Source organism: Globicephala melas, chromosome 6 (assembly GCF_963455315.2).
Source record: "Globicephala melas chromosome 6, mGloMel1.2, whole genome shotgun sequence".
NCBI lineage: Eukaryota > Metazoa > Chordata > Mammalia > Artiodactyla > Delphinidae > Globicephala > Globicephala melas.
The window spans coordinates 7,463,407-7,481,780 of record NC_083319.1 but is presented as its reverse complement, the minus strand read 5'-3'; the positions used below and the strand labels follow the sequence as shown (position 1 = coordinate 7,481,780).

General features: G+C 39.9%; 1 protein-coding gene across 1 annotated transcript in view; it reads left to right on the top strand.

Annotated features, from left to right (window-relative positions):
- The window catches only part of NUP188 (nucleoporin 188), a 45,459-nt gene that overhangs the window by 13,849 nt on the left and 13,236 nt on the right, over positions 1-18,374 (top strand). Inside the window, exons 7-24 of the mRNA XM_030858420.2 lie at positions 2,195-2,287; positions 2,424-2,543; positions 4,697-4,908; positions 6,290-6,404; positions 7,050-7,250; positions 8,142-8,231; positions 10,579-10,644; positions 11,629-11,748; positions 12,316-12,442; positions 13,904-14,056; positions 14,257-14,383; positions 14,591-14,678; positions 14,773-14,849; positions 15,548-15,662; positions 16,818-16,938; positions 17,057-17,123; positions 17,781-17,909; positions 18,219-18,358. Coding sequence (XP_030714280.1) covers positions 2,195-2,287; positions 2,424-2,543; positions 4,697-4,908; positions 6,290-6,404; positions 7,050-7,250; positions 8,142-8,231; positions 10,579-10,644; positions 11,629-11,748; positions 12,316-12,442; positions 13,904-14,056; positions 14,257-14,383; positions 14,591-14,678; positions 14,773-14,849; positions 15,548-15,662; positions 16,818-16,938; positions 17,057-17,123; positions 17,781-17,909; positions 18,219-18,358 — 2,161 coding nt within the window. The remainder of the gene's footprint in view (positions 1-2,194; positions 2,288-2,423; positions 2,544-4,696; positions 4,909-6,289; positions 6,405-7,049; positions 7,251-8,141; positions 8,232-10,578; positions 10,645-11,628; positions 11,749-12,315; positions 12,443-13,903; positions 14,057-14,256; positions 14,384-14,590; positions 14,679-14,772; positions 14,850-15,547; positions 15,663-16,817; positions 16,939-17,056; positions 17,124-17,780; positions 17,910-18,218; positions 18,359-18,374) is intronic.

The window sequence follows — 18,374 nt, the reverse complement described above, 5'->3', positions numbered from 1 at the left end:
TATGCCTCCAGCTTTGTTTTTTTTCCTCAGGATTGCTTTGGCAGTTCTGGGTCTTTTATGGTTCCATATAAATTTTAGGATTATTTGTTCTAGTTCTGTGAAAAATGTCATGGGTAATTTGATAGGGATCGCATTAAATCTGTAGATTGCTTTGGGTAGTCTGGCTATTTTAACAATATTAATTCTTCCAGTTCAAGAGCGTGGGATATCTTTCCATTTCTTTGAATCATCTTCAATTTCCTTTATCAGTATTTTACATTTTATAGTTCTCAGCATATAAGTTTTTCACCTCTTTGGTCAGGTTTGTTCCTAAGTTTTTTGTTTTTGTTTTTTTTGGTGTGATTTTCTTTTTTTTTCCTTTCTAAAAAATTTTTATTTTATTTTGGAGTATAGTTGACTTACAATGTTGTGTTAGTTTCAGGTGTACAGCAAAGTGATTCAGTTTTACATATACATGTATCCATTCTTTTTCAGATTCTTTTCGCATATAGGTTTTTACAGAATATTGAATAGAATTCCTTGTGCTATACAGTAGGTCGTTGTTGATTATCTAGATTTGATTTTAAAAGGGATTATTTTTTACTTTCCCTTTATGATATTTTATTGTTATTGTAAAGAAACACAGCAGATTTCTGTATGTTAATCTTGTATCCTGCTACCTTGCTGAATTTGTTTATCAGTTCTAGTAGTTTTTGTGTGGAATCTTTAGGGTTTTCTATGTTATCTGCATGTGATGGCAATTTCACCTCTTTTCTTCCAATTTGGATACCTTTTCTTTTTCTTCCCTGATTGCTGTGGCTAGGACTTCTAATACTGTGTTGAATAGAACTGGTGAGAGTGGGCATAGGATCTCATTTTAACATGGAATTTGACCATGACTTCTGAAGTAGTTTCCTATTTGGTATTTAGTGAGAACTGGGTACATCAGTTACAAGCAATTAGGACATATACTAATGGTATTTTTATATTTGCTTTCATGTATTTGGCCTGTCAGTTTATTTATTTATTTTAAAATATTTATTTATTTATTGGCTGCCTTGGGTCTTTTTTTTTAAAAAATAAATTTATTTATTTATTTTTGACTGAGTTGGATCTTTGTTGCTTCACGCAGGCTTTCTCTAGTTGCAGCGAGTGGGGGCTACTCTTCATTGCTGTGCGCGGGCTTCTCATTACAGCGGCCTCTCATTGTGGAGCATGGGCTCTAGAGCGCAGGCTCAGTAGTTGTGGCGCACGGGCTTAGTTGCTCCGCAGCATGTGGAATCTTCCAGGACCAGGGTTTGAACCTGTGTCCCCTGCATTGGCAGGTGGATCCTTAACCGCTGCGCCACCAGGGAAGCCCTGCATTGGGTCTTAGTTGCAGCACATGGGCTCTCTAGTGGCTTGTGGGCTTCAGAGCGTGTGGGCTCTGTAATTGCAGCGTGTGGGTTTAGTTGCCCCGTGGCATGTGGGGTCTTAGTTCCCTGACCAGGGATCAAACTGGCATCCCCTACATTGCAAGACGGATTCTTAACCACTGGACCACCAGGGAAGTCCCTGGCCTGTCAGTTTATAGTCAGTTTATTACTTGAATGCCCAACTGAGAAGTCATGCTAGAAAACTTGTTTATATTTTTAAATAATTCCTTTTATCTTGTATAACTTTACTTGTATCCTAGTTCATGAAGGTCTTTTGCTTTCTTTTGGCCTAACACTGTTTCCATTTCTGTGATTGTTTATACAGATCTAATTTTTCCATTCACATCTTTTTTTTTTTAATTAATTAATTTATTTTTGTCTGCATTAGGTCTTCATTGTTGTGCGTGGGCTTTCTCTAGCTGCGGCGAGCAGGGGCTACTCTGTTGCAGTGCGTGGGCTTCTCGTTGCAGTGGCTTCTCTTTGTTGCGGAGCACGGGCTCTCTGCATGTGGGCTTCACTAGTTGTGGCGTGCGGGCTTCAGTAGTTTGGGCTCACGGGCTCTAGAGTGCAGGCTCAGTAGTTGTAGCACACCGGCTTAGTTGCTCCGCAGCATGTGGGATCTTCCCAGACCAGGGCCCGAACCCGTGTCCCCGGCATTGGCAGGTGGATTCTTAACCACTGCGCCACCAGGGAAGTCCCCCATTCACATCTTTAAGTGATTTTTTAATCAATAAATTTAAAATTGAATATCTTCCATGCAAAGGTGAGTAACTGATTTTGAATCTTTGGGTTCTTCCCAGATTGCAGATTATTACTATGAAGAAAGAACATATATTCTTCGTTGTGTCTTACACCTTCTCACTTATTTCCAAGATGAAAGACACCCCTATAGGGTAAGCCCATTTAGTCCTCTTGTTTCTCTTTACCCTGTAAAATTCAATCCTTTTTATAATTTATTCATATTTCTGTTCATTTGAATATTTACCTTTTACTCAACATATAAGTTACTGTTTTGGATTTTTTTTTAAGGTTGAATATGCAGACTGTGTTGATAAATTGGAAAAGGAACTAGTTACAAAATATAGACAGCAATTTGAAGAGCTTTATAAAACTGAAGCACCAACATGGGAGACACATGGAAACCTCATGGTATGTGGTTATTGGGCCCTCCTGTAACGCTCGGGAGAATTGTATATCTGCTCATAGAGCTCTAGGTGAAATTATTTATTCACCTATGAACTTAAAACATTTATAAATTGTCATTCTTTAGAATAGTTTAAACATGTGATATGAATCAAAACATTGACTTTAACTAATGGTATTTAATTTGGACCTTCCCCTTGACTTTGTCTCTCCAGTTAATTTACTTTTTTTCTTACCTGAAATATTCTCTTAGTGGTTAATGAAACTCTAAACCCAAGATTTCATCTTCTTTATTATCATTATCTATTAAGTCTGTGACACTAGTCTAATTGTTTTATCCTAAACCTTAAACCAATGTGCATTTATAGATTAGAACATGACCTTTTTTGTTTTGAAATTATTATTATGTTTATTAAAACAATTCAACCAAAATACAGACAGTAGCTCTTTAAAATACTTAATAGAAGAAAGGAGCTCACTTGTAATAGCAACAAAAGCATAAATTTCTCAGGAATAAGCTTACTATAATCCAAAATCTAAATGAAGGGAACTTTAAAATGCTAAAGGGATATAAACAGTCATAATCAAATGGAAAGGCATGGTGCCTTCTTGAAAATAAAGACTCAGCACCAAGTGTCAGTCCTTCTTATTTTAATCTATAAATTTACTGTGATCCTAGAAAAAATACTAACAAGTATTTGCTTTGCCGTTTATTTTGGAACTAGACAAGCTGGTTCTAAAATTCATTTGAAAAATAAATAAGAATAGCCAGGAAGTTTTTCAGAAAGGAAGATAAGCTTTATTAGATAGTAAGACTAAAATAATTTAAAGCATGGCATTGGTACATGAATAAATAGACTGATGAATAGCACATAGTAGAAAGTCTAGTGTAGACCAAATGCTGATAGGGAATTAGTGTATGATAAAGGTGGCATTTCAAATTAATGGGGAAATGTTGGGTTTTTCAGTAAATGGTGTTGGAACTACTGGGTAGCCATCTGGAGAAAAATCAAACTGTATCTCTGTCTCATTCCTTCTACCAGAAGAAAATCAGAGAGATATCAATGATTTAAATTTTTAAAATTCAACTATAAAAATACTAGAAGACACATGGGAGGTAGTTTTGTTTTTATTTTTTTGGATTGGAGAAGACTTTTTAAAGTAAAACACAGGACTTCCCTGGCGGTCCAGTGGTTAAGACTCCGTGCTTCCACTGCACGGGGCACGGGTTCCATCCCGGGTCGGGGAACTAAGATCCCTGGTCAGAGCACTAAGTGCCATGTGGCCAAAATAGATAAATAAATAAAAATAAAGTAAAACTCAGAAGCCATAAAAGAAAAAAGAAAAGATAAACCTGGCAACATCAAATCAAAAACTTTTACAAGGCAAAAAAACAAAAATAGTGCTATAAGCAAAGTCAAAAGACAAACTCATAGCCTAAAGGGTTCTTGAAATAGAAAGAACACCTGTAAGTCAATAAGCAAAACCGAACAGAAAAACAGGCAAATGAAATACATATTTACATGACAAAACTCACATCCAAGGGATGGGATAATGGGCACTCATACTTTGCTGTTTGAATTTGTATACTTTTTAATGGAAAACATTATGACAATATCTAAAAATTGAAAAGCACATATTTCTTGACCTAGTAGTTCCACTTTAAGAGTTTATCCTATAGATACATTCACACTTACATGAAATGACTGTGTAAATGACACATCTGTAGCGTCCCTCAGCTTTATTCAGATATAATTTACATCCAGTAAAATTCATTCATTTTAAGTGTACAGTTTGAATTTGGCAGTTGTATATAGTTATATGCAGTAACCACCTTCATGATTAGTATATATTGATAGAACATTTCTGTCTATCCAGTAAGTTTGCAGTTAGTCTGTGACCCCTGGCCCCCAGCAACTACTAGTCGGAATGAATGAATGTGTGTGGTATATTATTGGAAGGAAAGATAAAAACCTCTAACAGTGGTTGCCTCTGGGGATAGATTTGGATGACTGGGCAATAGGAATTGTAGGGAGGGGATACTTTTTTTTAATCTTATTTTTATACATGTTTTACCTAATAAAAATAACTCGAAGAATTTAAATGTGTTTTAAAATCTGACTTTATTTCTCTCCCATTTTTCTTCATTGGTTGTGCAGACTGAGCGCCAGGTGTCTCGCTGGTTTGTTCAGTGCCTTCGGGAGCAATCCATGCTGCTAGAAATTATTTTCCTTTATCATGCATACTTTGAGATGGCACCTACTGACCTATTGGTATTAACCAAGATGTTTAAAGAGCAAGGATTTGGTAGTAGGCAGACTAACAGGCACCTGGTAGATGAGACCATGGATCCTTTTGTGGATCGGATTGGGTAAGTCTGAATTGAGGTCTCAGAACTTGTACAATGTTTAGAGTTTAGAGCATTGATATTAGAGTGGTCCTGTGAATGGGTGAAGGGGGGGGCTAGGTATACTTTTCACTTAATGGGTGGGGAAATAGATGGGCATACTACCATGTTCTAGGTCATTCAGGGAGTGAAGACTTGGATTGAGAGGGATATCTTCTCAAAATAAGTATCACATTCTATTCTTTTACTTACTGTTTTCATCTAATAGTTCATCCTTTCGTTCTACAAAAAATTCGTTGAGCAACTGTTGTAGACCAGGCACTGTGCAAATGCCAAGAAGACAGTGATAAATAGGGGAGATGTATTCCCTGCCCTCTTTGACGTCATAGTCTATGTACTTTGAATTTTATGGAAATGGGTATATCCACATTTTGAGGCCTGTTTCCTCTGTGAACAAAAGTACACACTTGACAGACTTCCCTCGTGGCACAGTGGTTAAGAATCCACCTGCCAATAGAGGGGACACGGGTTCGAGCCGTGCTCCAGGAAGATCCCACATGCCATGGAGCAACTAAATCCATGCACCACAACTACTGAGCCTGCACGCCACAACTACTGAAGCCCACGCGCCTAGAGCCTGTGCTCTGCAATAAGAGAAGCCACCGCGATGAGAAGCCTGTGCACCACAACGAAGAGTAGCCCCCGCTTGCTGCAACTAGAGAAAGCCCGTGAGCAGCAACGAAGACCCAACACAGCCAAAAATAAATAAATAAAATATTAAAAAAAAATACACACTTGACCATTGAGACATTTGATCTGGCCTAGATGTAATTGGTGGCTGTAGAAACCTTCAGTACTAGATCTGTGCTTTGATAGGCAGAAGCCACATGAGCCTACCAAGCATTTAAAATATGGCTGGTGGACTTCCCTGATGGTCCAGAGGTTAAGATTTTGAGCTTCCACTTCAGAGGGTGCGGGTTCGATCTCTGGTCGGGGAACTAAGATCCCACATGCTGCGCAATGCGGCCAAAATAAATAATAAATAAAAACTAAAAAATAAAATATGACTGGTCATGGGAATTCCCTGGTGGTCCAGTGGTTAGGACTCTGCGCTTTCACTGCTGAGAGCCTGGGTTCAATCCCTGGTTGGGGAACTAAGATTCCACAGCTGAGTGGTGCAGCCAAAAAAATAAAATATGGCTGGTCAAATTGAGATGTGCTGGAATTGTAAAACACATATTGGATTTAGAAGTACATTTAGAAGTACATTCTTTTTCATACTAAGGTATGAAAAAAGAATGTAAAATAACTCAACCTTTTTGACACTAAAGTGTCTTACATTTCACCTTAGTCTCCATTGAGTTTCTGAGTAGCATGTATGACACCATGATATTTTTCTTTCCAGCTACTTCAGTGCCCTTATCCTGGTGGAAGGCATGGATATTGAATCCTTGCATAAGTGTGCTTTGGATGACAGAAGAGAACTGCACCAGTTTGCCCAGGACGGGCTTATTTGTCAGGTGAACTTGGAGCAGCTTCTTAATTTTTTCAGATGGTTTGTAGTTAGTAGTAAGTTTTTAACCACTCAACTATACTGCCACATACAATTTTCCTTATTGTGGAATTTGTGGTTCTACATTGTTAAGAAGTTAATTGGATCTGGAAGAAGTCTCAGATTTGTTAGTTATTTTCACAGAGGTGAGAGTTGAATCTGTGAGAACAAGTAGAGTGACTCAGGGAGATGATATAATGACAAAAGAGGCCCAAGGACAGAACCTTGGCTGTTATCTGCATTCATGTAGCCTGTGAAAGAAGAGGAAAGGGGAAGAACATGAGATGGGATGGTCAGAAAGATAGAAAAAGAGGAGAGATCTGAGAAAGTTCTAGAAGGATCAGGGAAATTTTCTAAGGAGTCTCTATTTGAACATGTATGTTATAATCTTAATACTACTTAAAATCAAGAGAGAAGACTGTGGGTAAAGGGAAGAGTAATTGAGGGGTCTAGTAATGAAGTGGCTGTGGCTTGGGAAGAGTAAAATGTCAGAATGGGAGAGAGGGGCCACTGAGGATGAATGGAAGACTTATTAAGCATGGTGAAGGATCCTCTGGAAGGGTCTTGACCCTTTCTGTTAAGTGACACAGGCATTGTTTTCTCTTTTCATTAGGATATGGACCGTTTGATGTTGACCTTCGGGGACATTCCACATCACACCCCAGTGCTTTTGGCTTGGGCTCTCCTCCGTCACACCCTGAATCCAGAAGAGACAAGCAGTGTTGTCCGGAAGATAGGTGGCACAGCCATCCAGCTGAACGTATTTCAGTATTTGACCCGACTACTCCGCTCACTGGCCAGTGGGGGAAATGATGTGAGGCTCGGGCTATTGGTGTTTGAGCATGAGAGTGGGCAAAGAGCGAGGCAGAAGCTCATTAATGAGTCATGATAATAATAATAGTAATTGTCAAGGACATGGATAATGAAAATAGTTTTGTAACTAACCTTTATAGAGCATTTACTGTGACAGACGTGCTTGGCACTTTCTGTACAATATCTTGTTCCATCCTTAAAATACTGTGCACTAGGGCTTATCATCCTATTTTACACATTAGGAAATTGAGACTGAGGGAGATGGAATTTGCCCACAGAAACAAATTGGCAGTAAATGGTGGATACAGTTTGAACTATGTCTGACTCTTTGCCAGTATGTTATGCTGTGCCACTTAGTATCTCTTAGAAGATAGCTTTGGTCATAATGACTGGAGAAATCTTTTTGGGGAGCTTATTCATTCAACTGTACAGGATGAATTAGAAATTCTCTTGAGTCTTGTGTGTTGGGACTTAATTTGAGTGACACAGTTTAATCAGCTTGTTTTGACATGCTAAAGGAAGCCTCAGCCAACTTGTTGGCACTGGTTGATTTATCTCGGTGACAGTTCAGGCAGCTGCATCATTCATACCAGCACATAGAGACTCTATCCTTTTCGTAGGCTGGAGGTGGTTTTCTTCCCCACAAAAACTTTGATCAATTAGAAAATGGTTCCTTTTTGATGTTATTCTTGACTATGTTGTAATATTTATGGTTCCTGCTTTCTCTTTTCTCCCTTTGTCTTCCTGATCTTGGGACTAAATTAGGAATTGTGAAGCCTCAGGTTCTCTTCCCATTTGTTTACAGAGACTATATTAATGTGATGGGATTGTGCTGAGTCTAGAAAAGAGTGGTGTTACTCAGAATTACCCACTGACTCCTTTGTCATTACAGTGTACCACTAGCACCGCGTGCATGTGTGTCTATGGACTCCTTTCTTTTGTTCTGACCTCGCTGGAGCTGCACACACTGGGCAATCAGCAGGTCAGTGTCTGGCTTTCATGAGACTGTCTACACTGCCCCACTTTGCAATCATCTTCCTAAGATACCCCTTTGAAGCTGATATAACACAGACCCATTTACTTCAAGTATGATTTGTTCATTGTTGTTTTCCACTTATCATATTATAAAAATGATGCATATTAATGATTAAAAAATTAGAAAGTGCTGATAAAAAGAAAAAACTATAATCCCACCTTGCAGTATAACATATGTTAACATTTTGATGTGTTCCCTTCCAAATATAAAAATACAATAATTCTCTAGAAATGGAATCACAATGTATATACTGTTTTGTAACCTATTTTTTTTACTCTGTAGTGCACCTGTCCCAAACAGCTGTGGATGCTAATTAATATTCTTGTGCAATATTTTTTAAAATGAAATATTTCAGTTATTCCAAAGGAGACAAAAATTGTCTAATGATCCCATCACCAGCTTCCAAATTATCAATGCACAGCTGATCTTATTCATTTCTGCCCCTTTCCTCCTTGGTTATTTTGAAGCAAATCCCAGACATCATTTAGTAAATATGAATATTTTAGTAAAATTTCACAACCATTATATCTAAAAAAAAAATCTTCAAATAATCAAGGCAGGTTCAAATTTCTAATGATAAATGTCATAAGTTTATCATAAGTTTGTGTCAGGATCTAAATAAATAAGATATGTACATTATTGGTTGATAAGTCTGTCAAATTTCTTTTAGTCTATAGTTGTGCTGTCCACTATGGTAATCACAAGACACATCATTGTCTAGATCCATTAGTTCCTTAGGCGTTACGAAATGGCACTATTCTGACTCTATCTCTCCTCTTTTGTTTACTGGTTGGAACATTGCTATAGAAAAGAAATTTGTTTCACCATATATACAAATATCAAATCATTATCTTGTGCACCTAAAACTAATATAATGTTATCTTTCAATTATTTCTCAATTAAAAAAAAGAAATTCTCTCTTGTTAACTATTTGATACTCTGGTATAGAGTACTATACATGCTTCTTTTCCTATATTTACCACTTTTCCCTAGCATCCTTAGTAGCATCCCAAGTTGGCTACTGAGGTTTATTTTTTACATGGCATTGTGAACTCATGGATTTAAACATATTAGCTGTGTTTTAATTCATTGCAGTCATTATTCTTTTCTCATTTTTTTTTTGTCTGTTGTTTTTCTGCAGTTAGTATTCTTAGGCTCAGGTTGCCCCATCTTTGGCCAGTAAGAGCTTTTTCAGATTAGCTTCTGAATCTGTTTGACATTTCTCTTACACATTTTGATAGCTCTGTTCCTTTCTGATATGACAAAATCTTGCAGGATTATCTTAGAAGATTCTTGCCCCAGACTTGGAATCTGCCATTTCTCCAAGGAGCCCTGGTTCCTTTCAGTGGGAAATGATATTTGAGGAGTTCTTTATAACTAAGTCATTTTATTCATTTACGATGAGTGACTTATTTTGGAAATTGAAGAAATTGATTAAGTTGATGAAAATGAATATTTCTTATCGTTGGAGAGAAAAGAAATTGGTGTTAATTGAAAGACTCAATTTCCAAAGCTCTAGGAGCATAGAACAAGCTTTGTGTCCTTTGCCAAAATTCTGGTCACATTTGGACCCTACTATATGCCTGGAGGATTGGTGTTAACATTTTGGGGTTACAGGTGTCCTAGTACTTGGAATTTTTTCAATAAATCATTTCATAAGCCTTCACTAGATTCCCAGTGTGTGCCAAACTCTGTGCCAGGTGCTGGGGATGAAAAATTTAAAAAGGCGTTATTCTTGACCTCTAGGAGCATAGTTTAGCTGAATCTAGTAGTACCTCACATTTACATGGCGTTTTAAACTTTACAGTTCATTTTCTCGTACATTATCTCATTTAATCCTATGACAACACTGTGAAGCAGATAATAGTTTCACCATTTTAGAATTTGAAGTTCAGAAAGGTTAATTTGCCTAACATCATACAACAGATTAAGATTACATCCCTTACTTTTTTTTTTTTTTATGCGGTACACGGGCCTCTCACCGCTGCGGCCTCTCTCGTTGCGGAGCACAGGCTCCAGACGCGCAGGCTTAGCGGCCATGGCTCACGGGCCCAGCCGCCCTGCAGCATGTGGGATCCTCCCGGACCGGGGCACGAACCCGTGTCCCCTGCATCGGCAGCCTGACTCTCAACCACTGCGCCACCAGGGAAGCCCCATCTCTTACTTTTTAATCCCAGAATTCTTTCTGACATACTATATGAAGGTATTATTCATGTTTTTATTTTAACAGTTAAAAAAAGATGGACTGGTTCAACTAGGGAAAATAAGCATTTTCTTTTTCCCTCCCCAACAGGATGTAATCGACACAGCATGTGAAGTCCTGGCAGACCCTTCTCTTCCAGAACTGTTCTGGGGAACAGTAAGTATGTCAGAGGGAGCCATGCTACGGTATTCTCTGTAGCAGAAGAATTTATTAAACACTTACTTTGCGATAGGTCTTATACTAAGCTTTTAAGTCTATTTTCTCATATAATCTATACAAAAATCTATGGATTGGGTAGTATTATTATCATCACCATTTTGCGTGTGAGGAAATGTGATGCTCGGAGATGTGAAGTGATTTGCCCAAGCTAGTCACAGCTAGACAGTCAGGATCAAGATCTAGTTCTGTCTGACTTGAGTCCCTAGTCCACATTATTAACCAGTGTGTTCTCTCTCCTACCCATCAAGTCTTTTTTTACATTGAGAGACTCAGGCACCAGTAGTGCTATTAACTCCTGAACGTACCACTGGGCGATTGTAATTGTGTCTTAAGAGATTTCAGAATATTGTAACAGGTTTAGAGTAAGAATATGGCTTTGGAGAGAACAGTTTCTCACCAGTACTTAGTCTTACCATTGACGGCCTCAAGCCTCAAGGTCCAGCTAATGAATAAATCTGTTTTCCCTTAAACTGTGGCCTGACTGATTTGCCTTTGTATCTTATTCTCTTTTTCCTGAGATGCTATCCAGTCTTACAGAATCAGTGTTCCAGGGGGAATCCGGTGGGAAGCAATATTCAGGTTGAGGATGTGTTGCTCGTGTGTTTGGTGCTATCTGCTGACATGTTGTGGGTGCTTTTCACATTAGTGGAAACAGGTCATGCACAGGTGAATGGTGTTTTCCTATGGAGAGCACGGCAGAGGTCACTGGAGGCAGCAGTAGTCTTTCCTCAGGTCCTGACTCAATCAGTTGTTGATAGCCTTTTTCAGTGGAAACGTGGAAGTCTTAAATTATTAGAGAGGAATGATGTCTGCCTAAAGGAAAGGATTAATTTTACTCTTCCTTATGATTGCTGGGCAGTTCAGAGATGTGTTAATCCGTGGATAATGTGAAGGTCGGTGACTTCTACCCTTCCATCATAGGAGCCAACCTCTGGTCTTGGGATCATTCTGGACAGTGTATGTGGAATGTTTCCCCATCTCCTCTCCCCACTCCTGCAATTGCTACAAGCCCTCGTATCAGGGAAGTCTACTGCCAAGAAGGTACGTTATTCAGTTAGATGCCTAAATAGAGTAGGAGATGTTTTTTAGGAATCCTTTTTGCTTTCCACATTGAAATTTCATTGCCATGGCAAGAATTAGTCTGAGGTTGAATGAAAAATGTCAAAGATAGTGCATCAGTTCTATAAAATTAAATTTAAATCTTTTTATTAAGTACCTATTGTAGATATTTTGGGAGTGAGACAAAATGTGAAGTCCCTTAGTATCTAGATGGAAGAGAGTAAGGGGTCTAAGAAATAAGTAATAAAGCCAGGTGGTATGTAACTAATGTCATCTGAGTGGTAAAGACCATACTGTTCAGGAGAGGCAACTCTGTGTGGAGTGAGGGGGGCCTTGACTTGGGTGTTAAAGAATAATAAGGATTTGACAAGGAGTGCAGAGGCAAGTCTAAGAAGAGTCACAGGGATGGGTTTGTAAGAAGTTTGAGAGTCAGCACAGTCTGGCTGACCACATAGTCTGGCTGAAAGAGCAGAAAAGCAGATGGGAAAGACCCCTTAAATGTCCCCCTGGTAAATGTGTGGCTGAGTTTTTTTTTCTGTGTGTTGGCAGGTGTATAGTTTCTTGGATAAGATGTCTTTCTACAATGAACTTTATAAGCACAAGCCCCATGATGTGATCTCCCATGAAGACGGAACTCTCTGGCGGAGGCAAACACCCAAACTCCTTTACCCTCTTGGTAAGATAGGCAGACCCTGGTTCAGCTGTCTCTTTTCCATGGCCTCTGTGTGGACCTTACTGCTGTTTTAATGCTTCACTTGCATGCCTTTATAGCAGGTCCTTCTCCTCTCCACTGTGCTTGTTGATTTGCTAATAAATTATTAGTTAGTTTCTCACTTTTTTCCATCTTTAGATTGTTTTACTTCAAAAATAATGCATGTTCATTATAACAAGGGAAACAATGCAGAGATACATCTTAAAAAGCTAATCTCTCTTTAGACCTGTCTCCATCAGATGATTAACGTTAAGAGTTTGGTGTGTGTCCTTTTGCACATTCTGTGCTCTTTCAAAATTCATTCTGCAAACTGATTTTATTATATGTGGATCTGACTCATTCTTTTTAGTAACTATGTAATTATTCTTGATGTCCCATAATTTTTTATCTTTTCCCTTCCAGAGGACATTTAGGCTGTGTCAGGTTTTTGCAACTATAAACAATGCTGCTTTGGGGACATATACCTTTATATACTAGTGCTTTTATTTTTAGTATATAGAATCCCCAAAGTGGGATTGTGGGTAAAAGGGTATATACAATAAAATTTTTAAATGCATGTCCACTGACAGATGAAACATTTTAAAAAATGTGGTATATATAGGTGAGACATCAAGTCTTCCTAAGAGCCAAAATGTGGAATATTATTCAGCCTGAAAGAGAACAGGAATTCTGACACATGCTATAACAACGGTGAACCTTGACGGCACGATGCTAAATGAAATAAGACAGTCCCAAAAGAACAAACACTGTTCTACTCATATGAGGTACTTAGAGTAGTCAGATTTACAGAGACAAAAGGAGAATGGTGGTCACAGGGGCTGAGGGATGGGGTAATGGAGAATTATTGGTTAATGGGTATAGAATTTCAGTCTTGCAAGATGAAAACGGTTCTTTGGGTGGATGGTAGTGATGGTTGCATAACCATGTGAATGTACTTAATGCCAGTGGACTGAACACTTAAAAATGGTTAAGATGGTATATTTTATATATTTTTTACCACAATTTAAAAACAATAATAAATAGTTTTGAATGGTAATGTCAAATTAAGTTGTAGAAAAATGTTGTAGCAATTTCCTTTCCTACTGGCAGTGTATAAGAGTAACAGCTTTACTGTCCTAATCTCGGCATCATTACTGACTTACCCAGTCACCCAGGCACCTACTGTCCCATAAGGTGGTCTTCCTATAGTCATCATTTGAGTGGAGAACCACTCTGCACCCAGCTGTTTTTCAGACACATGGAAAGAGTCACTTCCCCAATGACAAGAGAGGGGTTTTGTTTTTCTTTTTCTTTTTAATGGAAAAAGCTGTAGCAGTGTTGGATACTAGGAAGAGAAACTATGCATCTCTGAGTGATTAAATATTGCTGTCTGTTATAGGAGTCACCTCTTCCTATTAGACTAATTTCTCTCTCTCCCTTCCTTAGGGGGTCAGACCAACCTTCGCATACCTCAAGGCACTGTGGGCCAAGTAATGTTGGACGATAGGGCCTACCTGGTACGCTGGGAATACTCTTATAGCAGCTGGACCCTCTTCACCTGTGAGATTGAAATGCTGCTTCATGTTGTTTCCACTGCAGGTGAGGTCAGCTTTGGGAGACATCTCTGTGGGAAGAAAAATGGACATGCTTAGAGGATTTGGAAGATAGAGAATTTCAAGATAAGATTCAGAACCTTCCAGATTGTGATTAGCATAATTTGTTCATCTGGGTCTCAGAGACTGCTCAGTGATCTTAAAGGAATTGTTTTCATTGAGATCACAAGCTTCCTTCCCCCTCAGATGTGATTCAGCACTGCCAGCGGGTCAGACCCATCATTGATCTGGTCCATAAGGTCATCAGTACAGACCTGTCGATAGCAGACTGTCTCCTGCCCATCACGTCCCGCATCTACATGCTGCTGCAGCGGTCAGTATCTGGTAACTCCGCTGGGCTAAAGTCTGCACATGTTCCACTGTGGACAGCCCTGGTGTGGTATCTATCCCCAGCCGAGGGCTTTCCTGTTTTCACATCCCTGCTGCCAGGAGGGATTTGGGAAGAGAACTGGAAAATACTTGGGATGCAACAAGTCGTATTATTCATTTTACTGAGTACAGTGCACTGTTCTCCAACCAGGTTAACAACCGTGATCTCCCGGCCTGTGGATGTCATTGCTTCTTGTGTCAATTGCTTGACCGTTCTGGCTGCCCGGAACCCAGCAAAGGTGAGACACCAAGTCTTCCTAACAGCCGAAAAACGTCACGCTTGGTGTATACCTGAAGACACATGGACATTTGACTCTTCTTTTCCCTTCTCAGGTCTGGACTGATCTTCGTCACACAGGCTTTTTACCTTTCGTGGCCCACCAGGTCTCCAACATGAGTCAGATGATTAGGTGAGCCAGGTCTTAGGGATTAGAGTATATTCCCTGGGCGTACCATATACATTTCAGATCTAAGCTAGCTTCGTTAGTTTTAAAGATGCTTCTCTGCCCGTTTGCTCCTTGTCTGTTCAGCCCTCTCACCGAAAATGAGTGGGGGCAAGGCAAAAGAGGTGATGGGACTTGGGGCACAGAGACTGCTTTCCTCTTAGGCCAGCACTGATGGTTCACAGTCTTCAAAGCCTGAGAGAGAGAGACAGAGAGAGAAAGGTATTTCTCATTCACTTTAGGTACGTGGGAGTTAACTTTCCAGTCTAGAGAGTCCAGAGGTTTCTGGATCCAGAGGCTCAACTTCCCCTTTTTAAGCCATAGTCACTCTGTACTTTTCCTTGATTCATGGCCACTCGAGCTTGCCTGGTAGACCAGTTATTAATACACAGGCTCCATCTTACTACCTGAACATTCTCTCCTTGCTTTCTTTTGCTTACAAGACGAGGATGTTTTCCTCATGTTTATTTGATTTTTCACTTTTGAGGTTGTATATCAATAAAGTCTTTAATGCTTACCCTGGGTATTAAATAGCCTAGATTTGATTAATTCCTTTGCAGAGCTTTCCTGTTTTATGCCCAAGCCATCTAAATAATAAGAAGAATGCTCTGTGATTATAATTTTTTGAAACCTTTTTTTCCCTCTGCCTCTCTGTCTTTTCCCAGTGCTGAGGGGATGAATGCTGGAGGGTATGGAAACCTCTTGATGAATAGTGAACAGCCCCAGGGCGAGTATGGAGTCACTGTTGCCTTTCTGCGCTTGATCACCACTCTTGTCAAGGTAAAATCTAATCAGATAGAAGCATCTGAAATAGTTTCCCTGCCCCCAGCTACTGTAGTCATTTTGTTTGCAGCTAGACCAGTTGTCCTGAGGTTATGGTGATGACAGTTTTCTGTGTATTGAGTATTTATTGTGTGCCAGATTCTGTAGTAGATGCTTTATCTGTGTTAACTTATTTAATACTCAGAGGCTGTATGGTATAATGCAGCAACTCTCAAGCTATTTTGACAGAGCCCAGGGTAATATGTACACATTACATCATATCCCAGGATACACATTGTATGTTTACTTCTAAAGCAGAGTTTCACAGTGCAACACTACTTTTATTATGCAAGATGCACTCAGATGTTTTCTAATAAGTTATCTCACAATCCACTAATGGGTCACAGCTCTCTTTGAAAAATACTTGTGTAGCATAGATTTTGGAGTCAGAATTAGGTTTACTTTTCAGGTTGACCACTTACTAGCTGCATGACCTTGGGCAAGTATTGAATTTCTTAGAACCTCTCTAAACTGGGATGATAAATATCTCTGCCTCATGGAGTTGTTGCGAGGGCCACACATGCAAAATACTCAGCACACTTCCTGCCTGCAGGAGTCAGTCAATCAGTGAGTGCTTAAAAAGATAGAAACAATCCTATGCAGAGGTAGGGATATGGATATTGATGTTTATATAAAGAAGCCCCATTTTTAAGATAAGGAAGCTGATGGTAACAAGTAATATTAGGACAAAGAATCTGGACCGTCAGATCTCCTTTCTGATATCCGAGTGATGGGGTAGAGGTTGGGGGTGGTTGGTGATCACGGCAGTGAAACTGGCATTCTCCATCATCAACAGTCCTATATCCTCTGTGTTTAAGATAGACCTCTCTTCTGCTCAGATTTAGCCTTCATCCCTCTCTTTCTTGTAGGTGCCTTTTGTGACATTGTCAAATGGTCTTTTTAGTCCCTTTCTCTGTTCTAGAGAAACCTACAACTTGGATTCAGTTGAACTAGAGTATTCTGATGTTTCTTTTTTTTTTTTTCCACTGATGGCCAAGGTTTGCCCAGATTTCCTTTGGACCTATTTGGACCTATGGTTTTGGAGTTAAATCTCTAGTGACAAAATGACTTACCTTTAAGTGGCATAAACCTTCACAGCATGGTTTCTTGTAGGGGCAGCTTGGTAGTACCCAGAGCCAAGGGCTGGTGCCCTGTGTCATGTTTGTGCTGAAGGAGATGCTGCCGAGTTACCACAAGTGGCGGTACAACTCCCACGGAGTGAGAGAACAGATTGGTAAGGAAAGCGTGGGCAGGGAAGATGGGAGGAATTGCTGGTTCCCTGGATTTTTCTCTCTTGGGATAAGGTTCATCACACAAGGCCACGTCATTCCTCTGTCTTTTCTGGAGTCCAGGTTGCCTGATCCTGGAGCTGATTCATGCAATACTGAACCTGTGTCATGAGACAGACCTGCACAGCAGGTAGGAGGCGGGTGATTGCTAGAGCTCGGTACTCTCGGATGCTGCCAGTCCGCAAGGGAAGACACAGGCTTCTGCTGTGCAGAGCTAGCTCATTCTTCCAGAGTACTCAACTTGGTTAGGCCCAGAGCTCAGTGCTCCTGGGTTCTGACTTGCTTTCCACCAGGCTGTTTCTCCTTTCTCCCTATGAAGAGAGAAGAGCCAATGAAATGGGAACAAGGTTGTTCCCAGTGAAATTGTACACACGCACACACACACACAGACCTTTTTTATGACCTTTACAAAAATTATGCATGTTCATAGGGAAACAGGACTATTAACAAGTTAATGTGTATCTTCTAGGTTTTTTCCTCTGCTTGTACTAACTCTGTACCTTTTATTTCTGTGCCACTGCATATAGATCTGTCTTGTGTTAATGGTTCCATGCATTCCATTGTATGGATTAATAATGATTCATTTCAGTAAGCATATCCATTAATTGATGGACATTTAGATTGTTTCTCAGGGTCTATTTAAGGAAAGGAATCAGAGTGGCTTCCTCTGGCAGCGAGAGCTGATCTGTATCACTAATGTCCAATTGTTTAGGTTTGGACAATACCCTTTCCTTCCAGTAGTAAATTTGGCAGCTCCCCGGTAACTCAGAACATGTCTGTCTTCCAGTCATACCCCCAGTCTGCAGTCTCTCTGCATCTGCAGCCTGGCCTATACGGAAGCAGGACAGACTGTGATCAATATCATGGGCATTGGCGTGGACACTATCGACATGGTGATGGCTGCTCAGCCCCGCAGGTGGGCCTCCCTTGCCACCTTCCCCCATTTATCTTTATTGTGCCTGCATGTTGTAAGAACTTTAGCATTAGAAAGACAACCTTGTTCTTCTTAGGGCATAGCCTTTGTATATAACCTAGTGGCTGCTCTGTAGACTGGCACATAGCAAAGGGAGTTGATTGCTCCTCCTCTCTCCTAGTTTGGACTGGGGCCTCTAAAAGAAGCTGTTGAACTCTGGGATTATTGTTGGAATCTAATTCATGAGAGCGCATGTATTGCGAATGAAGTCATATTGTCTGAATCAACTTTGGTTTCCATTTGGCACCCTAGTGATGGGGCAGAGGGCCAGGGGCAGGGCCAGCTGCTGATCAAGACGGTGAAACTGGCATTCTCCGTCACCAACAATGTTATTCGGCTGAAACCTCCTTCTAATGTGGTGTCCCCCCTGGAACAGGCTCTCACACAACATGGTATGTAATTTTCTTC